Here is a 27053-nt window from a genome sequence, read left to right as displayed (position 1 = left end):
GCATTGAGGTTGAGGTTCGCCCAGGTGACCTCACCTCAATTTTTCTGAGACCACCATCTATCTCACTCAACCTCAAACTCAAAGCGTGAATTTGAGATCGGTTGCTAGACTTCAAAAATAAAAGAGATAAAAGCTTTTTCACCTAAAAACGTAAATATAAAACGCCCTGGCACAACTCCTGGGTTGTGACACGCCAGAATGATGACATAAATTTTAAATAACATTGATTATGATGAGGCTTACTGGTAAAGTAATAAAAGAAAATGAACCTTTGCTGGCAGGGCTATTGATTTATGTATGTATGTATGTATGTATGTATGTATGTATGTATGTATGTATGTATGTATGTATGTATGTATGTATGTATGTATGTATGTATGTATGTATGTATGTATGTATGTATGTATGTATGTATGTATGTATGTATGTATGTATGTATGTATGTATGTATGTATGTATGTATGTATGTATGTATGTATGTATGTATGTATGTATGTATGTATGTATGTATGTATGTATGTATGTATGTATGTATGTATGTATGTATGTATGTATGTATGTATGTATGTATGTATAACTTTATTAGGGAGCCGGCAAACGACGGGTCAAATCGTCGTGACGCTGGCCAAGCGTCTACCCGGGGTTAAGCCCTACTCTGCACTACCTCATTTGGCCCGTTTGTGGTGGGTTGTGAGGCTTGTGCTTTTCGAGCGCACCCCGGGCCTGCTGGACGGCCCATAGTTGCATGTCCTTGTCTGTATTCTGCACAGCACTTTGAAGTTCCGGCGGGTATGTCCTGGATGCAGCTTCGGCCGGGAACCTGGCACAGTCCCACATGATGTGCCATTGGTCCACCGGACCCACTTGACAAACACTGCACATATCACTCGTGTAGATGTCTGGGTGAAGGACGTGTAGCACTGCCGGGGCTAGGAGTGACACAGTTTGCATTTTCCTTAGGATGACCGCCTCCTCCCGACTAAGTGCCGGGTGAGGCGGCGGCATTGTCCGTCGAGCTAGGCGGTAAAATTTTGTCACTTCCTCGTAACTGGTCATTCGGTCTTTTGTTTCGAACCTTCATTCGGAACGGTCCTTCTCGGAGGCGCGGAAAGTAAGCGCTCGCGCCGCCGAATCGGTCGTCTCGTTGTGATTCGGTGAGGATGCACAATCTCCCGCGTGCGCCGGGAACCACTTGATGCGGATTGCGTTGCCGCGGTCTTGAAGCTGGAGCTTACTGATAATGGCGGCCGCCGGCGCGCACACTCGCCCCTTGGCAAAGTTGCGCACAGCGTTCCTCGAGTCGCTGAGCACGGTGCGACACTCGGCCTCCGAAATCGCCAGAGCGATGGCAACCTCCTCGGCGTCTGTGGCGTCCGTGCACCGCACGCTCGCTGCCGTTGTCTTGATGCCGGTAGCCGCCGCAACGGCCACTGCCACGAATCCTTCTCGCTTGTATTCCGCAGCGACCACGAACCGGGCGTGCGGGTCCTGGGCGTGTTGCTCGACGAGGGCTTTGGCCCGCGCCTGCCGCCGTTCTTATATCAGGCTGACTTTATAATGGCAGTATAATTAGTCAATTTCATCTCTTCAAATTTTATTGTTATAATTTATGTTTTGTTATGGTGACGTTTCGTACGACCCAATTCTCACTTTAATCTTGCATGTCCTTAGAGCTGCTGGATGCGTACCCCCGAAGGGATTTTTTAGTCTGCAGTGAAACTCCGCACGTATTTGCGACCGTCCCTCAGTGTTTCCTCCACGACAAGCAGGCAATAATTTTTTGGTGAAAACCTTTTCCTGCAATTTCAAATCGAATCGGAAGGCAAAATTACAAACATTCTAATATTTCTTCATTGTTACACCTTTGTAACAAAACCAAACAGATCTACCACTTGAGTATACGCGATGCGCGAAATGCCGACAACGCCACCTGTCTCCAAAGCCGCAGAGCATAGGCGGGCTCTGTCGGGCGCTGTTCATGTCAGCCTCTATGCGCGCGCGTCGTGGTTTCGTCCTTGGTCGCGGTTTAACAGATATAACGCCGTTGTCAACATTTAGCAATGTCCGGAAAGAATTGCTGCGCAGTTGGTTTTTCGAACACGCATAAAACCTTGCCAGGAACACGTTTGTGTAAGTATCCAGTTATGCTTCACGAGAACGACGGCGGCCGTGAATCGCGGCGTTCGATGCAGAAAGCAAGCAAACTCACCGAATGACATTTGTTCAAGTTAATGACATTTTATTCGACGCGCTGCTACACGATCAAAGCTAATGCCATTTCCAAATTATGGTAACTGCGATTGAAATGCAAATGTTGGTGCGCCTCCAATATGTTGCGAAGATGGCCGTGCTGTAAACGAAGGCAGCCTTTAAATTGACATTAATGTCTTGCAACCCCTGTAAACAACCTGTTGATTAGGACTATTAATCACGAAGTTAGCGGCAGTGTCGGCGGCGTTTGTTTACGAAAGGGCACGGAAGGTGCGCACGTCTGCGCTTGTCTGCGAAACGCGTACGAGTTTCAACAACGTACACTTTCCGCAGTAAAGCAAGTGTCAAGAGCAACACGTAAAATAGGCAGTATCTAGTGTATACTGTCTGACGGCGCTTTTATAGAACCTTCGAATATCGCCCTACGCCGAAGCATACTACAGCCCCGTTGACTCCCGTACGTTTTCGCCAGATCGTTCGCTCGGCGTATTAACCCCCTTCGAAAAATGCCCGAGCTTGGCCTCATCAAGAAAGCATATGGCAAATTCGTAACGCTTGCCACATCAGATACCTCGAGCTTACCGCAACGACGCGGCCCGCGAAAGCAGCCGACGATGGCGCTCTGGCCGTGTGCTGGGCCATAGTCGTCGCCAGGCCTAAACGCCTAAACGGTTTCGCATCAATGCCGTAGCTGGAAGCGCTTTGGAAATAGTAAATTTCATATTCATAAAACTGCCTTAGTATCAGCTCAATTGTCTCACAAATTGTCTTATAATAAACGGAAGGTGTAACTTCGGCGACGTCTTAGCAGCGGAGCTAGAGAACGAAATCGGATGAGCTGCATCACACTGGCGGCAGCTGCTAATGTGAGCAGAAATTTGCTTTTATTGCTGTTATCACTTCTTCCAAAATCTCGTTACATGACAGCGATCCTCAGTAAAGATAATTTTTTTTAGATTCCTTCATCAAATTAAGCGCGTATTAGTTAAGATCAACAGAGCGTGCTTTTCTGAAGGTGGCGAAAGAAATCCACCGTGTCGGCGACTCGGCGCCGACGGACCGCGGCAGCAGGAGCGACCTGTTCCGCCCGCGCTGAGTGCGGTGGCTACTGGTTGGCTGGCAGCTATGGGGGTGCCAGTTCTTTTTTACGATGCTATGTGGCATATTTCACATAGATGACTAGCTGCAAAATTTTAGGAGCACATTAATATTTAATGCAGGTGGCACTTTTGTAAATCTTCTCACCGAGTCTCGTGTGTAGAGATAATATATTTCCTCGTTGATCGCATTCGGATGAGCAAACTCATTCGGTACCTAATGTCATTTTCATCACATGTCATTATATTTTCTCGTGTAGCAGCAAACAAATATCATTTTGAACGAATGTCATTCGATGGAAATGGCATTAAATTTTTCGTGTGGCAGGGCAGAGTGATAACTTTTTCAGTGTTTTCTGCTTGTCATTGCACCTTTCGTGTGTTGTCTGGCAAAATTACGAAAACATAACATGTCGCTGCACTTGCTATCCAGACTAAGGGCTCTAGAACTGGTTATAAAGCGCAGAGAGATCTCGCAGTCCCCCTAACGAAACAAAAGGGCAGGACAAACAGGAGTACCGTACACACTACGCCACTTTTGTGTTATGTATTGTGGGCCCAGGCATTGAAAAATATCTCGTAGCACCTTGAGTGTTGCCCGAGCGAATGAATGAATCAAAAACTTTACTCAGGTAAAGGGAACTAGGTGCACCTGAACGCGAGCAAAAAAGGATATTTTGCAATATTTTGAAGCTTTCACAATAATAAATAGGATATAAAATTTAACTCTCATATACCCTTGATTAACCTGTGATGCAGCTTTTCAGATAATTCCTCTGCTGATATCTCACTCCCCCATGAAATTATCTACCCGCTCTGCCTTTTTGACGACGGAATATGTGAAATCCATGCTGTACAGGCCATGATAAAGCACAAGCTTGAAAAATCTGAACTCTTGCTACAGGAGCCCAATATGCGCTATTTTTCTGATGCTCAGAATGCTGGTTTGCGAGCTCGCTGGATTTTCCTGCGGTCGCACCGGTACGAAGCCGCTTGCAGTTTCGACGACGCTGCCTAGTTTACTATAGTAATATATTGCATGTAAACAAAGCAAAGGAGTATAATTAAGTAAAGAAAGAACATTGGTTCATAGGTCAAGGAATGAACGAATTGGCGTGGTGATGTAATGAAAGCGGGGAACTCAAAATGAGGTCCACTTCGTACGCGACTTTGTTGACGATCGTCTTCAGCAGACACTTGATGCATATGGAGGCGATGTAGTCCCAGACGGCTGTGATATCGAGCACACGTCCACTGTTATACATTGCGATCCCCTTGCGCACGCTGTCACTGCGGAAGAGCCCGCGAGACGCGCACAAACGGCTGATCGCACGCGCGAACCACGGCCCCGCTTGCCGCATGGGGCGCGCCTCGGGTTCCGACGACCGCCGCTACGCGGCTTTCAGTGGCGCCCCTATAAGCGCTGCGCATGGCGTATAGGGATAGATGAAAATTGTAATACCATAACAATATTTTTACGAAATTAACAACTCATCTGTGACTTATCACAAGACGCGGAGGGAACAAAATGTTACGATATGTAGAGACGCTTCGTTACGAAAAGGTAAAGCGCGCTTGCACTGTTGAATTTTCGCTAGTTACCACAATCCTGACGAGGATTGTGCTGCATGGCGCAAACGTCGTGAAAAATAAATAGAAAGATTGTCCTCATAGGTCAAAACCTCATGAGGTTGCCCCCCTCTGCTCGTCAGCCATTAACGCTATTGCGCCGTACCGTTAAAGAGGGAGCCTCATGCAGCGTCCTTCAAACTTTATAAAATTTATTTGGTTTCAGGTCGGATGAAATCGAGACTCTTCACCATTAACTAGCGTTACTCGGGCATTCATGAACTTTTTGGTCGCTTAGAATGATTGACAATTAGCTCTCGTTTTCGAACAGGATATAAAATGGCGTATATTTTGATTACTCTGTTCACAATCAGCGCGCATATCCATTTTCACCCACCGTTGTGCGCTATCCGCATTTCTTTGTTGTTGTTTTGCAACAGAATTTTACACCTCGGCTGCCATTTTGTGCCCCGCCGGGGTGGTGCAGTGGTAAGACGCCCGACTACTGTGCCGGAGTTCCCGGGTTCGAACCCGACCACGGCGGCTGCGTTTCGATGGAGGCGAAACGAAGAGGCGTCGTGTGCTGTGCGATGTCAGCGCACGTTAAAGATCCCCAGGTGGTCGAAATTACTCCGTAGCCCTCCACTACGGCTCCTCTTTCTCTCTTTCCACTTTCATTCCTACCTTCCTCCCTTCCCTTACGGCGCGGTTCGGGTGTCCACAGAGCAAGTGTGACAGTTACTGCGCCTTTCCCTTCCTGTGAACCAATTTATATATTATGCCATTTTGTCTGCGCGATAGTTTTATATCGGAGTGGTTTTCGCTTCGTTTGCGCTTGATGCAATGATGTCGTTAATATTGCTTGGTTTGGTTTCGTGTGTGGGGTTTAACGTCCTAGAACAACTCAAGCTATGAGAGACGCCGTAGTGGAGGACTCCGGAAATTTCTACCACCTGGGGTTCTTTAACGTGCACTGACATCGGACAGCACACGAGCGCCTTGCTTTTCGCCTCCAGCGAAAAGCGGCCGCCGAGGCCGGGATTCGATCCCGCGTCCTTGGGAACAGTAGTCGAGCGCCGTATCCACTGCGCAACCCCGGCGGGGTGCCTGCCATGCTTACCTGTGCTATGTCTTCTCGCTGCTTAAACGTATACCTTCCGACCGCATCCTATCGCTATGCATCATCACAAATAAACGACGTTATATATAGCGTTTAAAACCGTCAAAAGCTAGTAAAAATACGATGCACACTTTATATTTTTTGCTTTACCTTCGGCTTTGTGGAGTGGCAAAGTATGGGTTCTTGAGGGCACATTTTCGCAAAGAAATCGTCTGCAGGCCGATGTCTGACAAATATGATCGGGGTGCAATAACGTGGCGAATTAATTCGTTTTATGTGAAAACAAGGTACGATATACGCAATCAGATGATTAAAAAAAAACCAAGGTAGCATTTGGATAGCCTTGGGCTCCCGAGCTCCCTAAACACTACACAACCACGACGGTGTGGACTCAGGGTTTGAGATCCCGACTATAAACTTTATATAAACTTTAACCTTATGTACTCTTATCATAGTAGTCTATGGACACTTGAAAAAGTAAATTCGTTGCCGTTCTTTCTTTCCATTTTCTCCATTTGTTCCCCTCCCCACGTGTAGGGTAGCGCATTCCCCGAAAACTGCAGCAATAGATGTGCCGGGTGCGTCACTAAAAATTAAAACACAACAGAAAGCAAATAAGTAAATCCGCATGTTTTGTTTAGCATACAATGGAGTACATAAACTAAAATACATACGCAATAAAATAGTTTTCTAGATCAAAATTACTTCCAGTAATCAGATGGTCATGCCAGTTGCGTCCGTCCCGCTATTTTGAATAAGTTGAATAAGAGCGCATTTAATGATAATAATAATAATTGGCTCACGGGAAAGGAAAGGCGCGGTATCTGTCACACAATGACGGCCTACAACCGATAAAATTCGGTGGCTGGCCAGCCCCCGCCGCAAGCGGCGTTGACCTACTGTCCCAGCCCCGTAGGGCCCGGAACTGCCACCCTTCACCACCTCCACTACCTCCGCCCTCTTCGCCTCGTGAGGGGGGAGGTGGTGAATGGTGGCAGTTCCTGGCCCTACGGGGCTGGGACGGTAGGTAGGGGGTAGCCAGCCACAGAATTTGTATCTGTTCTAGGCCGTCATTGCATCCGCCACCGCTTAGGCGGTGGACGACGGCTATTGTTGCGGCTAAAACCCCTCAATAAACTAAAAGTAGCGCCATCTCCTCTCTCCTCCTCCGGCGGCGCCGCTCCTCCTCTCGCATTTCGACCGTGGCTCCACCTACGGGGTGCGTGACTAGCGCGCGCTCTCCGGAGCAGGCGCCCTTCACAGCCGTCTCGATCAGCGCCGCGCGCGCGCCGATCGAGGCGGCCGTGCGCCGGGTCTCACCAGAGCCTTGCATTTTGTCGCAATGTGTTCAGGTTAAAATATTACTCACTGCTGAAACATAATTACCGAATGTTGACAGGGATTTCCCGCCAGAATAGTTTCAGCTGTGAGTGTCATACACCACATATACGCGATTTCTGCGTTGGTTCAACTCGCCGTCATCTCTGTGTGTCCGTAGTTCGTCACATTTGGCCACTCAGCGGCATGCTTTATAAAATTTGTAACTAGGCGGCGGACAGGAACAATTTTGGAACAGTCTGTGTATGGTTTCTTTGCAGCGCGTACTGGATTGCGAGCTGCCGGTAAACTTGAGAAGTGTGGCAGTGTGTGTCTTCCATGTATTTTCAACTTCAGCTGCAGATCAAATTAACTATAGGCGGCGGAAGCTGCAGTCTGTGTGGAGTCTTTGCAGCTTTGATTGACTTGTGAGCTACCGGTAAACTTGGGGAGGGAGGTAGCAGTTGCTTTTTTTTTATATTTGGCGTTGAGACGGTGCCGCGTTCAGCTGCCATGGTGTGTCACCATACGTACACGATTTTGGCGTCGATTTAACTCGCCTTCACCTCCTTGAGTCCATCAGCCGTTGACAAAAGTGCGCAACATGCTTGAAAAAAAAAATTAACTAGGCTGCGGAAGCTGCAGTCTGTGTGGTTTCTTTGCAGGTTGGACTGAATTGTAAGCTACCGTGAAACTTGAGAAGCGTGGTAGCAGATTTTTTTTTTTATATTTTGCGCTGAAACGGTTCCGTTTTCAACTGTCAGTGCGTGACACCATTTGTACGCGATGTCTGCGTTGGTTGAACTCGCCTTCACCACCGTGCTTCTATCAGCCGCCGGCCAAAGAGCGCAACATACTTGAAAAAAAAAAATTAAATAGCCAGCGGGAACGATTTAGTAGCAGTCCGCGTGGCTGCAAAACACACGGCGATATGTGCCGCGCGCGCGCCGCCCGCCCCGCTGGAAAGGAGGAAGCTGCACGCCCAGCAAAAAAAAAAAAAAAGCGCGCGCGCGCACGTGACGGCGCTCGGCCAATGAGAGGGTCGAACGACGAAGGAGAGCGCAGGAGAGGAGGCGGGCGGCAAACTTCACATGTTGGCGCTACTTTTAGTTTATTGAGGGGCTTTAGTTGCGGCGCGTGTCTTTCTCTCCCTCTTCTTTTCGTTTCTTCTCTATTGTTTCTTCTGTCCGCATGAAACAGCGGAGGTGGCTCAGCTACAGAGCCACTAGCAGGCCCGTGCATTTTCTTTTCCTTCTTCATAAAGCCACAACAACAGCAAAGAAATTAGAGAAGAAAGAAAAAGAAGAGGGAGAGAAAGACGCGCGCCGCAACAACAGTACACTTCAAAAAAAATTTTTTTTGCTCCACAATTCTTGGCCGATCCCCCTCTGTGGGTGTGTGCCATATGTTATTTGGACAACAACAACAACAGCCGTCGTCCCCCACCGAAGCAGGGGCGGCTACAATGACGGCCTGCAACAAATAAAATTCGGCGGCAGGCTAGCCCCCGCCGCAAGCTGCGGTGACCTACCTGTCCCAGCCCCATCAGGGCCAGGATCAGCCACCCATCACCACCTCCGTACAGCAAGGTGAGCGAAGTGTCCTAGGAACGGTGGCGAGTCCAAGGGGTAGCCAACAAAGGTTCAACGACCCGTTTCATGTCTAAAACTGAAACCATGCAGGTGTGAAGCTTGAGGACCTGCCTCACGAAATCAGGTTACACGCGGTGAGCTCGCTCTCGTTGTACTGGTCAGAGCCCCCCTCTGTCTACGATGTCACGGTAAGGGGAGACATCCGCTGCGAGTGCAAGGTGCCGCGGTGTAGCTTCTGCCGCTGCTACGGACATGAAGAAAACAAGCGCGTCCGAACGTATGCGAGTGCAGATGTTCCAGTGAGCATTGCCATGGCATCCGGACTCATCATGGACGAGGTGGAATGCGGAGGAGGCTGCAGTGGCGGCAGCTGGTGAAACGGTCAAAGGGAAATCACGAGCCAAGCTTCTCCTGGCCTCCCTCAGATACTGAGGAGTTTAATGCCAAGCTGAGAAGCCAAAAAATGAAAGCTACGTAAGCTGCAAGGAGCCAGCCATCAGCGTTCCGCGACACATGTACAATATTGCCGAGAAACCTTCAAAACTGTATTTGTTGTTTTTTAACAGCCGGTGACATGCGGCCTTATCACTGTGATTCTGAGACGCGTATCAATTCTGTATTTTTTGTTTGTTAATGCTCGATGTCGCGAGACGCACCTTTACCAGTCAGTTTGTCGCGCAGGATGCGCAGAGATCTGTCTCGAAGATTACAACCACTCGCGTATGTTTCTAAAATGTTCCAGGTTTTGCTAGTAAGCTTGCGATGTTATCTAGATGGTCCTGAACCGCCTTTAAACTGAGCGTTGGCGTGTGCGACAGGCATTCTTTGTTCGACGATCGACGAGCACGTTTGTTGCTATCGCCGCAGCCGAGTTGCTTAGCTGCGGGCGCAAGTCAGCCCAATAAAGAGTCCATTTCAGTACTACCAAGCCTGCATCTTCTTTTGGCGTTTACGGCCTTGTCACCACTACGTGACAATATGAATGCGACAGAAGGGACCGCCAACAACCAATCAGGAAAGCGACCGTACGAGAACATTGGGGGCGGATGGCATGAATCCAGCGGGGGCAGCGAACCACCGCAGAGGACTGCTGGAGTGCGGCGAGCGACGTTGAGTCCGAGGCCGAATACATCGGCTGATCCACGAGCTGAGGCTCAGCAGCCGCCGCAGTGAGTGCGTTCCGAGGGGTTTCTGTAGATGCGAGATGGTCCCCTTTGATGACTGAACATGTCAGCTGGACTTCCAGACCAGACACGCAGGATGGTGGTGCAAGAGACGCGAAAGAAAAGGCGCTGTGACTTTTCACCACCATGGATTAGGCAAGTCATCCTCTCCCGTCGTCTGCTGGACAGAGGTAGGCACCATGTGGTTTCGTTATTCAAACTAGATAGATGGCCTCAACATCGTAGCAGCGTTGCGCGTTGCAACTATTAATATAAGGGGACTTGCTTCCAAGAAACGCCAATACCAATTAAGAAGGCTGTGCCTCGAAAGTGAAATAGGCATAATCAACATACAGAAGACTAAAGTCGAAAGTCGGCGACAGACTGACCGTATGGCGCAGCACTTTACGACGCGCTACAACACCTGCTTATACCATTCTTCTGGCATGTCCAGTGGGTGTGCTGTGTTTATCTGGAATTCGTTGGGGATTGGGGTGCAAAGTGTAACAGTTTGTCAAAATGGCCGTTTACTTGTAGTTGACTATTCCTATTGTTCTTTGCTATGGAGACTGATTTGTGTGTATTCCCCAAGCAAGGAGAGCGAGCGCATATAGGTTTTTGAACGACCTGAGCAATATGTGTGCTGTTAGCGTTTAATTTTGCCTTTGGGTGGTTTTAATTGCATGTGTAAAGCATAAGACAGGGTTACAAAAACACCCGTTTGTGAGAAAAGTGCGTATTTGTTGAATTTAATAATTTAAGAAAATGATTTAAATGTCGCTGAAGTCCTTTCGGCAATGCCTCATTTTTCTCACTTCCAGGGTGAGAGTCACACGACGTTGGATAGAATTTATGCGTCGCTAGTACTGGTAAAACATATTTATGAGGTAAAATATATGTCGTTTACGGACAATAGCTTAGTAATGTTCAGCTTGGGGGGAAAAGAAAAACTTGAGGTTCTCATGGGGCCATTCGAAGTTTAACTCACGGTTACTTGATAATGAGCATAAAGAATATATTGAAGCATTACTGTGAACAAAGTCTGGAAACTGGGTCATTATGTGGGATGATTTCAAACAGGAGGTGAAAATAAATGCGATTGAAAGAGCAAGTATTATATGCCGTGACAAATGAATGAAGGAAAAAGAACAACATTGCCAACTAGACTTGCTTGTATGTCTGGAGAGTTCTCAGCCTGGAATGTACAAGAAAGGAATAAGAGAAAAAAAAAGTAACCTTGAGATTATCGATAAAGACAAATTCAGAACTGCCGTGATACGGGAGCGTGACGAGCGTCTCTGGTTTAACGAAGCGCCCACTAAGCGTTCGCTGAGTGATGAAAGAAGAAAGTATGCGACTCTGAATGAAATCGTACAAATAAAGTACAAAAATGAGTTAACAAATGGCTCTCCCATATTTCAGTTAACTTTTGTTTTGATGAGCAGTACCGGTACTTGTTCGGGCTACGTCAGATGCAAGAAGAGTTTAGAAATACCTTTTTCTCCCGCATACCGAAACTAGAAGACGAAACTAAAAGAGAACTGGAGATGCCAACCAGCATGGCAGAAATCAGAAAAGCTATTGAAGAGTTGAGCTCTGGAAAATCTCCTGGTCCTGACGGCTTAGGTGCAGACTTCTATAAGCATTTCAAAGGGGAAATCACTGAGGTTCCTCGTAGCGTCTTTAAGGAAATTTGACACAAAGAAAATGCCCTCGTCATTTAGAACAGCAAATGTGGTTTTAATACCTAAAAGAGAGGACGGAGTAAATTGCTCTCGGTTGGGGCATATCGTTCGATAATCCTCCCAAATGCTGATTATGAACCTTCTTATGAAGATTCTTGCCAGAAGAGTATAAAATGTTATAAAAGCCCTTGTACAGACACAGCGCCCGTCCCGTGTGTCTCGCTGTGTCCCCGTCTGTTTAGCGCTATGTTGCAAGAAAAGACACATCAAATTTCAGTATTAAAGACCGCACCATCGGAACAAATGTGCACATTGCATGAACTGTTCTTGAATGCTGTGGCGCCTTCGTAGAACGAGTTGCTGTGATGCAGCTTGATCTCGCGAAGGCTTTCGATAGAGTGTCGCACGAAATTCTTTTCGCAGTAGTAGAACATGTAAATTGTTGGCTCGGTGATATCACAAGGTGTGCGGATCGCGTATGAAAACTTTGTTGCACTTATCATTGTGAATAAGCAGTTATAAGAATGTGTGCCTGTCTAGTCTTCAGATCGGCAAGCTTGTCCGCTCTCACCTCTGCTTTTTGCTATTTATTGTGAGCCGTTTTTGTTATCATTGATACATAACGATACGAGTTCACTCTCCAGCCCACGCAAGGAAAAGTACTTGCATGCTTACGCGGACGATATCGCCGTTTTTTGCTCAGATCGGGAAAGCGTTAAAGAAGTCGTTCGAGTTGCGAGCGATCTACTACAAAAAGACGGGGTGCAAAATCAATTTGGAGAAGATCATTGGTTGCTGGCATGGTGAATGGGATAATACACCGGCAATGTTTGCAAACGTGCGGTGAACAACGGTTCCGGCGAACTACTTAGAACATTATGAGATCAGCAGTGAGAATTGTGGAACGAAACAACGCGAAGACTAAGCAAAAAGCGGATGGGTGGAAAGGGCGCCACCCTTCAGTGTTCAATCGCACGCACGTGCAAGTGTGTGCAATTTGGTTTTGATTACCACAATTTGGTATTTGGTGCAATTTTTATGTATATCCCGCTCGAATGTGCAGAACCTGCACAGTGTGTTTGCAGTTTTTGTTTGGAGCTCAAATTGGGTGCGAACTAGCCGCACTACTTTGTTTCCTTCGATAGAAAGGGGTGGCCTTAGTCTTTCAAAGTTGTTTCCGAGACAAGATGTGCCACGATTTCGTTTTTTTTTCTTTTGCTGCAATCAATAATAATAATAATTGGTTCAAAGGAAAGGAAAGGCGCGGTATCTATCACACTTGTTTCTGTGGACACCTGACCGCGCCGTAAGGGAAGGGAGGAAGGTGGGAGTGAAAGTAGATAGAGACAAAGCGTAGCCGTAGTGGAGGGCTGCGGAGTAATTTCGACCACCTGGAGATCTTTAACGTGCGCTGACATCGGAGAGCACACGGACGCCACTTCGTTTCGCCTCCATCGAAACGCAGCCGCCGCGGTCGGTTTCTAACCCGGGTACTCCAGCACAGTAGTCGGGCGTCTTACCACTGCACCACCCCGGCAAACAGACCATTTGTTGCGCACAATGCTGCAGATGCGCTTAGGTCGTGTGATAACAGATTTTGTTGTGTCTAGTAATCCGGCCAGAAATCGCGCTGGCACTGGATATTCAAGCGAAGTTGCTTTTGCCTTACAAATTTTTCGGGCTCATTTTTCCTTCTTCCCCTCCCCTCCCAGGTCGTCCCACCGCACTTCCATCTCCCTCTCTAACATGCAACAACACAGCATCTACCGCTAAAACTCATACACCCGCCAAACGGAAGGCACCTCACCAAGACATTCCTACAGTGGTCGACTCTCAAAAGCCTGATCTGGTCGCCTCCATAGATTTACTCGAAGAGAAGCTTGCTGAAAATTTTAAATATATGACCGCCAGCCCGAACGAATGGGCAGCTGGAGCAGACGCGCGGATAGCGGTGCTCGAGCAGCAGATGTAGCAGCAACAAATCCAGATTCAAACTGCTCGAGAAAAGCAGTTTCTCAAATGATCCCACCCGCATCCCAGCCCCGAGATTGCAGCACGTCGACAGGACATTAAGGTGTGGCAGTGGAACCGCAGGGGGGAGAGAGAGAGATAAAGAGAGAAGGCAGAGAGGTTAACCAGGAAAGCTTCCGGTTTGCTACCCTGCACTGGGGAAGGGGAATGAGGAGTTTAAAGGAGAAAGATAGAAGAGAATGATAGGAAAGGTAAGGCGGCGAGGAGCACAGTCACAGTTTCTCAATCAAGTTTGTGTCTCTCATAAAACACATAAGTGCTTTGAAGGCTTTGCCGTTAGACGCCTTCTGTGGCCATGGGCCGAGGATTTTCTCTTCTGTGAAAGGACGGCTGTCAAGATGGTCCAGAGCCGAACGCAGCGCATATCTTTCGCTTGAAAAAGAACTGCAGGGGCTTTCGTTTCAAGCGTAGTAACCTGCAGCTCTACATTCAATCTCTTCCGGCCGATGAAACACCAACGGTAATCGCAATGCACAAACTCCCCTGTAAAACGGCTGCAATTACACTCCTCATACATCAACAAACTGTCCTCAGTATATACAGAGTGGCGACACTGGTTCACCGCAACTACAGAGCAACTGATTACAACATGGACGTTGCAGATATCTCTTCCATTTCATAGAGCTGTTCCCAAAAAGCGGAAAGGAACGAGTCTATTCATTCTAAATAAATACAGCCTCCCGAAAGGGTAAACTACTCCTGTAATGGCGGCCATGAAAAAAGCCCGTCAAATCAGCGCTAACTAACCGTTGATAGTTGCAGGAGACTTTAATGCCCGCCATATCACATGGGGATACAAACCGACCTGCATTAAGGCGCCCGACTCTGGACACTTCTCCAAAATGAGGGCATAACCCTTGTCAACGATACACAACACAACACGCGCATCGGCGACAGTGTACAGAGCAACACTACCCCCGATTTCACACTCACGAAAAACATCACACAATGCTATTGGACAAACACGCAAACCTCTCTTGGTAGCGATCACTATATAATTGAGACCTCTTTCTCACTAGCCTCCGTAACAGCCCGTGTAAAGCGGAAACTCAAAATTGCCAACTGGGATCGCTTTCAAGATTTTCGTACCTCGGCTCCGAAGCAAATAGACCACGTTACAAATTGGCTGCCCAACCTCAACAAGGACCTGAACATGGCCACATCAGAAATGCCGTGCACACAAAACTCAGAGGTGATTGACAGCCGATTACTCCACATGTGGGAAGCCCACTCGAGCTTACAGAAGCGATGGCTTAGGAACAAACACAATCGCACGCTGAAGCTACGCGTCTCCGTTCTCATAAAAGAAATGGAGACGCAAGCGGCACAGCTCAGTCACCAGCAATGAGGTAAAATATGCGACCACCTTGCTGGAAACCTTGGACGTAAGGACACGTGGCGGTTGCTACGATGCCTTCTTGAACCCGATTACGCCAAGAATGTACAGCAGAAAATGTGACTAGTCTTATCCACGGCATAGACATGAACAACGACAAAATTATTCAATCTCACACCCACACCAAAGACATCCTTACCACATGTATCTTGGAACCCAAAACCATGAGCTAGACGAAGACATCATAAAGTATGAAGTCAGAGCAGCCATGCTCCAACTACGCACTACGTTTGCTCCAGGAGCCGATCAGGTCACGAACAAAACACTTAGAAACCTTGATGAAAACTCAATTCAGGCAATAACGGAACTCTTTACAAACACTGGCAAGAGAGAACGCTTCCCTCAGAGTGGACGCACGCTCAGGTTACCTTTATTCCTAAACCCGGCCAACCGCTCACTCTATCAAACCTTCGCTAACTTCATGTCATGGTAAACTTTTTGAACACGTTGTCTTGAATCGGCTATTTACACACATGCAAACCCGCGACCATTTTCCTCACACAATGCTGGGTTTCCGCAGCCACCTATTCACCCAAGATGTCATGCTACAGATATCCGAAGATATTCTCCACCCCCAACACTGCAAACGCATAACAGTATTGCTGGCTCTAGACTTGCAAAAGGCATTTGACAATGTCTATCACTCCTCTATATTGGATGCATTGTTCACTCTGAATATGGGAAGCCAAACACAAGCTTACATTTCAGCATTTCTCCGGGATCGCACAGCAGAAATTCGGTTCGGTCCCCTGAATTCCCCCACTTTTACCCTCTGTAATAGAGGCACCCCACAGGGATCAGTTCTTTCCTCCTTTTTTTTTTATTTAACATCACACTCATCCCCACGGCTAAAAAGCTTTCACAGATACCAAACCTCTCCCATTTTCTATATGCAGATGATATCACCCTGTGGACCACCACTGGGAATATAGGTAGCATGGAAGAAACTCTTCAGGAGGGGGCGGAAGTGTCGAGATGCGCAGCTTTAATAGGCCTTGCGTGTTCCTCCACCAAATTCATGCTCCTGATACTCCACCCAAGCCCGCGGAAACACCACCACTCCCCTATGCTCATCACCTTAGATGGTCAGCCAGTACCACAAGTTCACAAACTTCGAATACTAGGTATGTTCATACAAGACAACGGCCTTAACACGGATGCACTCTCCAGACTCACTAACAGAACACATCAGATCACCCGCCTAATCAAACGTATAGCCAACAAGCACCGTGGAATGAGCGAGCATGACCTCAGACGCTTATTACAGGCATTTGCTATAAGCCGCATTCTTTACTCGCTTCCGTACGTATATCTAATAAAAACAGAGACAGACAAGGTGGATGCTTTCGTCAGACAGGCTTATAAAGCAGCCCTCGGCTTACCTAAACGCACCCCAACCTATTGCCTCTTAGGCATGGGAGTTCACAACACCCTAAGCGAACTGATCGAAGCCCATCGCATTGCCCAACTAGGACGGCTCTCCACTACCTCAACTGGTCGCCACATTCTTTCCTATCTCCAACTTAGGCCGTTAGGTGCCCCTCCAGTAGAAACTTGTGCAGTTCCAAAGACCATCCGCGATCCCCTCTCAGTCCACCCACTTTCTAAAAACATGCATCCCCTTTGGCCAGACGGAAAGCGAGAACACGTGTCCTACACAGCGCGCATGCGAACGAACCCGACACGGTTTATGTGGATGCCTCAGAATATCCACACCGCTCAGTTTATGCGATATGCGCGGTATCCAGCCGCTTCGAACACATCACATCAGCCTCTATCATTGCCCGAACTTCCGTAGAAGCGGAAGAATCCGCTATAGCCATCGCGATAGTCTCTTCCACTGCCACCCTTATCCTCAGCGATTCTACAACTGCCATACAAAATTTCGTCCGAGGCCAGCTACCCCCCATGCTGCCTCTCACAAAATCTTAACTACCAATGTTCAAACTCCCCGATCCATAGAACTTTTCTTGGTAACAGCCCATTCGGGCAACCCCGGTAACGAAGCGGCCATTTTGCTGCTTGAGCATACGTCGACCGAGCAACATATACCGAGGACCTAGGCAGCGCCAGGGATCGGAGGATCACCTACAACGACATTACACTACACTACCGGTCTGAAGGACTTCACTACCCTCCTCCACACCCCTCCTTAACTAAACCACAACAAATAACATGGAGATACCTTCAAGCCAGCACCTTTCCCTCCCCAGCACTGCTGGCGTTCTTCTTCCCCATCTACTCATCAATCCGAATGTTCACTCTGCGAGGCCCCGAGAGCTACATTCGAACATATTATGTGCAGATACCCGGAGTTTCAACCACCGGCCGAATGGGGCCTTACGGACAACGAGGCTTGGGAGATAGCGGTCTCCAGCTCAGAACCGGCTTCATAAAGGAGACTGGTCGACTGGGCTGAAGCGGTCGCGGTGAGGCACAGCCTGCCGGCCGCCACCTATGATCAGGAGCTCGCCCAGCCCTTGTAAGAAGTATTTCGCGGCTCCATCAAATAAAGTTTTTCGCCACCCCCACCACTTCCATCGAAACGCAGCCGCCGCGGTCGGGTTCGAACCCGGGTACTCCGGCGCAATAGTGGGGCGTCTTAACACGTCACCACTCGGCAAGCAGACCATTTGTTGCGCACAATGCTGCAGATGCGCTTAGGTAGTGTGATAACATCCGGCCAGAAATCGCGCTGTCACTGGATATTCAAGAGAAGTTGCTTTTGCCTTAAAAATTTTGCGTGCTTATTTTTCGATGAAATATCTTAGTACTGTACCCGGGAAAAATTGTATAAGACGAGCTCAACCTATCTGTACTCGTACCCCTATACTGATCCATATCTAGTGGAGACCCATGACAAAAGAGAGTTAGGAAGATGCTGGTTAAGCCAACCGTCAAATCGTTTTTAAGGCGGAAGCCTTTAATGGCTCCTGCTGTCGTGGACAAAGTGTGTCCCGCTTTTGCGGCGTTCTGATTGGCCGAGGCGGGATGCATCCCTGCTATCTGCAATGCCACACTTGAACGCGCGCCAAGGAACGCCACGCCACAGGAGCGATGGTTGATTGATTGAATGTCCTTTATTGAATGGGAAAGCTCATGGCCATGGATGGGGATAAAGGGGAGTAGACAGAATCTTCATTGTTTAGGTCCTCACCCGAAACACGTTGCTCTAACCAGGCCACCTACTGTCCGGAGTTCCCGGGTTCGAACCCGACCTCGGCGGCTGCGTTTCGATGGAGGCGAAACGAAGTGGCGTCCGTGTGCTCTGCGATGTCAGCGCACGTTAAAGATCCCCAGGTGGTCGAAATTACTCCGTAGCCCTCCACTACGGCTCCCCTTTCTCTCTTTCCACTTTCACTCCCACCTTCATTCCTTCCCTTACGGCGCGGTTCAGGTGTCCCCACAGCAAGTGTGACAGATACTGCGCCTTTCCCTTCCTATGAACCAATTAAAAAAAAAATTAAAACCAGGCCACCAAGCGAGCCATACCTGGCAAATATCATCGGTGTGTTAGCATCAGTTTCTAGAAGGGAACGGTAGTTCAGGCGGTAGGGTTTGATCTCGGAGCGTCCAGTAGAAAAAGCAGGGCAATCTCAGAGTAGATGAGATATGCCGCCGCGAGTTAGTCGTAGAGTGGGGGCACGTGATCCTTTTCTCCGTATACTGACGCCAGCGGGCCATAATACGTGGCATGTAAGCCGCATGGGCAATGAGCTTATTCAAAAAGACTTCTTGACTTCGGATGAGGTGGGTTTTTCTCGTAAAAGGTGGGTCTGGTGTGGCCACCTGCATGCGATGCTGACTGAGGCTACGAAGACTGGTCCGAGTATTAACATAAACAGCGCGAACACATCTTATTAATACATCGTCCTGTTTGTCCTATATAACTGGCTCCACAAGAGAGTGGAAGCCTGTAAACAACACCTGTCTTGCATCCAACATATGGGTTTCTATGTTTCACCCCACATTCTTGCTTCTTCGCTTCTCTTTCCCTTTGAATAGCCGGGCAGATCCTCTTCATCTTGAGCGGGGCGGTCAATGCGACGTCAACACCATACCTCTTGCCTACAATTTTGAGGCCATGCGAAATTCTGTGCACATAAGGTACCACTGCAACCTTCCTCTTCCTCTCACCCATGCTGTAGGCCAGTTATATAGGACAAACAGGACGATGTATTAATAAGAGACTACAGGAACACCGGAAAAACTTGGAAAGTGGAAAGGACAAAACGTTTCTGGTATCACATTGCCATTCATGTGAAATAATGAAGGAGAAGAAGTGCACTCCTAAGTTTGACAAGGTTAGGATTTTGTATCGCCACAAAGAGAAGATGATGAGAGAGATAGTGGAATCATATTTTATTTCAACGGACAATAAGTGTGTCAGCAAGACTTCTCTTGCTCTTTCAAGCAAAGAGGTGTCTTATTTAAGTGATTTTTTTGTGCAGCAGGTGAACCCAGGGGTTGTGTCACGTGACTGTTTCGTTTTCTTCATGTTTGTTTTTTCTGGGCCTTGGAGTAAAGGGCTTAGGCATAGTTGTGAGTCAGCGTTTGTACTGTGGCTTTCTTTTATCTTGTCCTTTGTCTTCGTGTTCGCGCTGTTTATATTAATAATGAATAAGTACCAACTCGCCCAACAAAGTATCTTGGTCCGAGTATATTGCATAAGGGCAAAAGAAGGGGTGAGTTGCCCGCCCAAGGTCGAGTAAGGATAAAGCAAGGGGGGTGGGGAAGTAAATGTGGACATCCCACCTGCCAAGGCAGCCGCGGCGTGTGCCGCCGCATTGCCCCCTGATTCGTCCGAGTGACGTGGGGTCCAGTGAATAGCGACAGTTCTGGTCGCGAGTTGGTGGCGTTTAAGGAGGCGCTGTATGGCCGTAGCTGTTGCATCTTGTGAACCCGGAGTAGCGATTTCCTTGCAAGCTTCATAGGAATCAGTAAGAATACGTATTGAACCAGTTTCGGTGCAAGGCACTCCTGACAAGGCTCCCCAAATCGCGAGGAGTTCTGCATGAAGAGGAGTACCTTGAGGTAGGTGGCAGGCATAAGCGCCTGAAAGGGAAGGGTTGTCATCGCATACCCAGCCCATAGATGCAAATTCGCTTGTAATCGATGCGTCGGTGTATATGTCAGTCGTATCAGGGATTCGCTCTTGTCGATGATGGGCAGCGAGGAGCTCCCGGGGAATGACAAAATCGCGGTTTATAGGCCGGCGATGGAGGCGTGTGACGTACAAACTCACACTTGCGTGAGAAAGTGTGATAGATACTGCGCCTTTCCTTTCCTGTCAACCAATTATATGTAGCACTTCGACGAATGCTGACAAGAGGCTAACGATGGAATGCAAACTAAAGGATCGGAAGGGTAGGCTTTCGCCATTCTCCTCTTAAGAGACATCTAAGAGACCTGTTTTTTCTTCAAGCCTCACTGGTACTCTTCCCGTAAAAACTTGGCTTCATGATAAAAATATATTTGTGCCTTGGACACTCAACTGCATGATCTGTATAAAAACAGAGACCATCGATGGCATTTTTATAGACTGCTGGGATCGTTTTTCACTGGGATATATTAAAAAGAGCCTTAAAGAAAGAACTACCCATTAATCCTTACGGCTTCCGGTTTCAACCCGTACAAAGTGACGAGGTCCTGTACGGCATTATTATGGCGCTGGGCCTCCACAGCATTCGGAAAACGCGGATAGAAATTAGGCACGCAGAAGAAAATGTATGATCGGTCAGGGACTACTTTATTGAAAGTGTAACATTTTTCAGATATGTTCTCCGTAATCAGCCAGAGCAGCCTCAGTGCATGTATGTAGTCGAAGGATTGATCAAAATGAAAGAAAGCTTAATACATCGCTTTAGTTTGACCACCGGAATAAAAAAAAAAGCTTCTGTAGCACAATGGATTAATACTACTTATCGGAGCACTAAAACATGACTTCGAATCCTATAAGTACAATATCTTATTTTTTTAAATTCACAACGTTCAAATACATTACTAATATATTGGGGTGTGTTCCCTTTTGTTTGCATATTGTGCTGTTTTTTTTTTTTTAAATTTTTAACAGCCACAAAACCAGCCATGAAGTGACGGTATGACAACGGTTACCCTAAGCAACTACCTTCACCGTAATCAATTCCTGACTTCAGTGAATATATGTTACCTTTTAGTTGCGTTCAGAGACACAGCTCAGCAACAATCGCCATTTAACTCGCTGAGAAACAACCAATGAGGAGAAGTTGCGGGACCGTATATCGTTTTTTTAAATTGGTTCACAGGAAGGGAAAGGCGCAGTATCTTTCACACTTGCTCCGTGGACACCTGAACTGCGCCGTAAGGGAAAGGAGGAGGCTGGGAGTGAAAGTGGAAAGAGATAAAGAGCAGTCGTAGTGCAGGGCTACAGAGTAATTTCGACTACCTGGGGATCTTTAACGTGTGCTGGCATCGCACAGCACATGGACGTCACTTCGTTTCGCCTCTATCGAAACGCAGCCGCTGTGGTGGGGTTCGAACCCGGGAACTCCTGCGCAGTGGTCGGGCGTCTTACCACTGCACCACCCTGGCGGGGCCGTATAGGGAACCCAAGCTCAAGTTTTGCCGCGCGATGGCAGCGCCACATTCTTGGCATGGTGGCGAAATGTGAAACGACGGGACGTCGCCGGAGCATACGCTCCGCTAGCTTCCTGTGCACGTGCGGCGATCGAGTTGTGCCTGGCGGTTATTTGGCGATACAAAAACGCTTCCGCTGATGCGAAACGGAGGTATATTCTAGGCACTATAACGGAGGTACTAAGTAGCATTCTGTCATGGGTAGCCACAATAGTAGGCGAAGCGCCAAAAGACGAGGCTCACGTGTGGAACTTTGCAGATTTCATTGGAAGCGTTTCCACAAGACCTGTTTTCCAACCGCACAACAGCATTCTGAGAAGTCTCGCGTTCTTTGTGGAAACGAAAAGGGGGGGGGGGGGGGACAAACTTGGCTGAGACGCCTTTTCAGATACCGCAAATTGGCCAATAAATGAACCAACATTATTATTCATAACAAAAATATGTTGAAAGTGCAATACAAAAGCGATCCTAGTCATGGCTCGATTGACACTACTCGCACGGAGCACCCTATTCGCGTCGCAGGTTTCGTAAGTGCAAACCAATTATAAATGAAGCACAACCATTTAGTAAGAACCGAAATAAACCACGATTGTAGTACAAGCTTCGATTTCACCTTCCTTCCGAGCCAGCGAACCGGTTATGTCGCGTGCAGCCCGGTTATGTCGCGTGCAGCGCGCGGAGCACGCATGTGCCTTTTGAGACTGCTAGCGTTCGTGCCGTTGAAGAAACATCTCCTTCGGACTATAGCTTATTCTTCTACTGCAAGATTTGCTTTAGTAACGTCGTAATAATAAAAACAAAACCGTATATAGATCTCATGCTACAGGCCAAAACGATGATCAACAAGCGAGCAGCTTTATTTCAGAGTACTGATAATACTTCCGCCTAAACATATTATAATTTAGCGTGTGCAACAGCAGCCGCTAGGCGGCTGCTCATCGAGAGTCTCGTGCGCGGACTCGAAGAAGTGGCCCCGTGGCGTTCGATGAGAAGAAGCTGAAGTCGGCTGCTGTCACTCGGTGCTCTGGACCTGCTCTCCTGTGCCTGCTAGATCAACCCCCTATTAAAAACAAACCTTCTGGGTACAGGCCTAAACGGCTACGTGACAATATACGACAATATAGTTACATAGCTGACTTACCTCGAGATAAACTTCCTACATTTTCGCTAACGTAGGAAACGCATTCACAATCAATATTTACTCATCGCCGTCTGTCGTCTGCTCTACAGTGCAGACGTGAATAAAACTTTTCTCGCCTATAATTACGTTTCCTCCATGGAAATACGCGGCAGGTTGTCCATTAATCAAGACGGAATGCAGGCGGCATGTCGCGATGCGCCTGCGGGGGCGCGTCAGGGCGCGTGCTCGTTCGAGAGAAGGCGCGCGGCGCACGTTGCGAAGGCAGCGAGCCGAGCCGGCGGCGTCCCAGTGTATGTTTTTCTGCCACAGTTGGCGTTGCCCATCAGGAGACGCACACACTGTGGAAACTCCAGTGAAACAATTGCCCATATTATACTCGAATGTAATGGTATCCATCCGGAAGTTGGTGCAGGCGCAATCACAGTTCCTGAAGCTCTGGGGTTTAGAGATAACAGTGGCCGGGGGAATAAACCGGCGGTGGAAACTAGCAAAAAACGACTGGAAGATTGGTGGCTTAAAAGCAGAGAAGTGACATAATGTTAGTAATGTAGGAAGAAAATTTAATAGCAGCAGCTTTTCGATGGAGGCGAAAAGCAAGGCGCCCGTGTGCTGTGCGATGTCAGTGCACGTTAAAGAACCCCAGGTGGTCGAAATTTCCGAAGTCCTCCACTACGGCGTCTCTCATAGCCTGAGTCGCTTTGGGACGTTAAACCCCACAAACCAACCAACCAACCAACCAAATAGAATGATGGTTTAGTTAACCATTCTAAATCAATAATTAAGAAAAATGAGCATGATAGCTACTGCTACCACCCCATTTCAAAGGGGACGCTTCTATATTCCATCCTTCCATCCATCCATCGCAGCGCCGCCCAGCGATGCTTTGGGAGCCTATACCGTTGAGAAAACGGAATTACGCTGCGCAGATATTCAAGTTAATTTATTCAACGTAGCATAGACGACTCGACGGCCGCAACTGATGTATTAAGTTTTCTACTGCGAGTAAGTTTAATCCACAAAACAATTTTATTATTAGTGTGTTTTACTTTGCGTATTGCGCTGTATGCTTGACAAAGCGTAAGGCTTTATTGACTTGCTTTTTGTTGAGATTTCTTTTTTAGTGACGTACCCGGTAATTCAGTTGCTGGAGTTTTCAGGGGATGGCAATAAGCTGTAGGGCAGCCTATTGGGCATCACCTAGTTAACCTCCCCGCCTTTCCATTCTTCTTTTTCTCTCTCTCTCTTTTTTCATTCATTTCCCCCTCCCCTCCCACACTTTGTCACCCGCATCCCTCAACGCTTACCAGGAGTAGCATGCTAGGCTCACCACCAGGCAGACATCTGTTGTTGCCATTACAATGTATATATATATATATTGGAGACGATTGCATAGTAAAGAAACCGATAGACGGTTGTCAGCGTTCCTCATGTTAAATGCCAAGAGGGCAGCGGTACAGGCTTGACAGAAAGCTGTGAGAAAAATTGTTAGTTAAATCCTAGAATATTTTTGACCAGCCAGCAATAAATTTTAACTTCAATAAAGTGAATTTAAGGTGGTACATATAAATAAATGAACACACTTCGGCTCAACTAGCCTTAAATAACAAGAATGTGAGATACTCAGAAGGGGGCGCCTCTATAGAGCAAGCTTCGAGATTCAGTATGAGCAATAATGCAACCATCGACGCTGCGACCCTCCTCTTCAGTGACGTACAGTAGTGCCTCGGCCTTTGCGAGCCGAACAGCGATGTTCTTGCGCACTTGCTGCTCGGCCTGCCTGCCAAACTTTGCGGCCAAATTGGAAGGCGCGGCGAGCCATTAGCGAAAGAGTGCCACGCGGCCTCCTCTTCGACACGGACGACGAGGGGGCGATCAACGCGGTCACTGCCAAGGGTTCCGACGTCAGTGAGATCAATTCATCTTAATACGTATCCCCCAGACGACAAGGAAACGACGCCTTAAACGGATGCTTTTCGGGGTGCACAACATCTCGCACGATACTCCTACTGCTCCTTGCTTTTCGTTTATAGCATCCTCTCTGGGGTCCTCATCAGTGCTATAGGAATCAGTGTCGATGATGTTGGGCATGCGATTATTGTCGCAGGCTGCCCTGTCCATGCTCTCTCTTGTTGAGCAACCGTCATATTTTGACGTCCTGTGCCTACCCGTCACGGAGGTATTGATTGAACGTGGTAGTAATATGCTCCAGCACTGTGCCGATGCACGTTGAGTTGGCATCTACAGGGAAAGCCTCCTAAGCACCGTTACGTGTCTCGGGGGGAGTATGACGAGGTGCTCGCTCGCGTCGCTCCGACACCGCTGGGGAGGCAGCGTTCTATGGATCGCTTGCAGTGAGGCTTAGCTCGATCATAGCTGCTTAATGGGAGAAACTCTAGGTAATGCACGCCAGAGGTGAGTTCTACGCAAGTGTAGAGCTCCCGCAGTGTTGTAATAAATTGATGACGCTCACTGCTGACGCACTTGCGGTGCGTGAAAATAAAAATAGAAAGCTGATTGTCAGACCGTGGCTACTCGGTAAATATTAATGCGCTATGATCAAGAGCAAAACGAAAAAAAAGAAACAAAACAGCACACCAATGGTAAACTCTGCGGGTGGAAAGTTTATGGCGGGATGAAACCAAAGCAGCTATAGATTCCATGCCTTGCGAAAAAAAATTCCGGCAATCGGACTCAGAAATTCCTATTTAGGACATTTTCTTCTGGAAAAGCTAGAAAACTCCGCCAAGTTTTAAAGAAAAAAAAAAATGTAAATGTTCTACTTGTGCCTACTTCAGCGTCTGAAATTCCCAGAAAAAAGGGGAAAAATAAATGTTAGGTAACCCGCCGCGGTGGTGCGATGGTTAAGATGCCTGACTACTGTGCCGGAGTACCCGGGTTCAATCCCTTCCGTCGGCGGCTGCGTTTCGACCACAGTGGTTTCGGCGGAGGCGATACGGTGAGATGTCCAGTGTGCTGTTTGATTTCAGTTCTCGTTAAAGATCTACAGGTGGCCCAATAACTCCGTAGCTTTACACTACGTCCCCGCTTTCTCTCTTTCCACTTTCACTTCCAAGGCGCGGGTCAAGTGTCCACGGAACATGCGTAAAATACTGCGCCTTTTCTTTCCTCCAAAGCAAAATTATTATTATTATTATTATTATTATTATTATTATTATTATTATTATTATTATTATTATTATTATTATTATTATTATTATTATTATTATTATTATTATTATTATTATTATTATTATTATCTTAGTGGAAACCCACCGATTAAGAGCATGCACGTGGAGCATGAGCAAGCAAGGGTGCATTCTGGAGGTGAGAAGGCGACAAAAAAAATAAAAATGACAATGGTTTATTCATACCTAAGCGCACGTTTTACGTACGAAAATAGTAGTGATTTCGCCCTTGATAGGCTTAATCAAGCCTGTTAGGATTTGTCCAGTCCTAATAAAGTTTAATTAGGCAAAAGAAAATGTATTCAGACAGCAACGCCCTGCTGCGACATTACAGACCTTTAGACTTAAGCCCAACACACTCGAGTCAGGAATGAGCAATTGCGCCAAATGCGTTCGTATGGGACGGGATGGGATGGGATGGGATGGGATGGGATGGGATGGGATGGGATGGGATGGGACTGGACTGGACGGGACGGGATGGACGGACGGACGACTTCCATGTGTGTGTGAATACATTCCCCATCTCAGAAAAAGTGTGATTTTAAAAGTACATAAAAACAGGTTAACAAGTGAAATATTTGAAGCCCAGTGGATCGTCCCTTTTGAAAGAAAATTATGCAAGCAACCCTTCGGTCGCACTGTTGTCAAGGGAACAGATACGCTTTGCTAGTGTATGCCTGATGGTCCAGTGTGATATGAAGTTATGAAAACATTTCTTTACTAAAATAAACATTTGTTGCACTGCATGTCTCTCCTACTTGTGTCCATGTCTTATTGAGCTGCATATATTTTTTTTTGAGCTCACTGAACGACCACATTTTGTGGGACACTTCCCTGCATAGTCTTGTAGTTCATGTGGAGAACCACTTTCAAAATACGGCAGTTATAGCTGCGAAAAGCCACCACTGCTACTGCGCTGCACTGCAGAAGG

The 27053-nt window shown here is 47.5% G+C and overlaps 1 protein-coding gene across 1 annotated transcript in view; it reads left to right on the top strand.

Annotated features, from left to right (window-relative positions):
* The first annotated feature begins 9819 nt into the window (after positions 1–9819).
* LOC146200393 (uncharacterized) overlaps positions 9820–27053 on the top strand; it is a 157081-nt gene continuing 139847 nt past the window's right edge. The window contains exon 1 of the mRNA XM_084592938.1: positions 9820–10260. Within this exon, the coding sequence (XP_084449064.1) occupies positions 10134–10260 (127 nt within the window). The 5' untranslated portion in view covers positions 9820–10133. The remainder of the gene's footprint in view (positions 10261–27053) is intronic.

The sequence above is a fragment of the Amblyomma maculatum genome, chromosome 2, assembly GCF_055883805.1.
Source record: "Amblyomma maculatum isolate TAMU_Amacu chromosome 2, ASM5588380v1, whole genome shotgun sequence".
Taxonomy (NCBI): Eukaryota; Metazoa; Arthropoda; class Arachnida; order Ixodida; family Ixodidae; genus Amblyomma; species Amblyomma maculatum.
The sequence above is the reverse complement of the archived record's forward strand: the minus strand, read 5'-3'. Positions and strand labels throughout refer to the sequence as shown.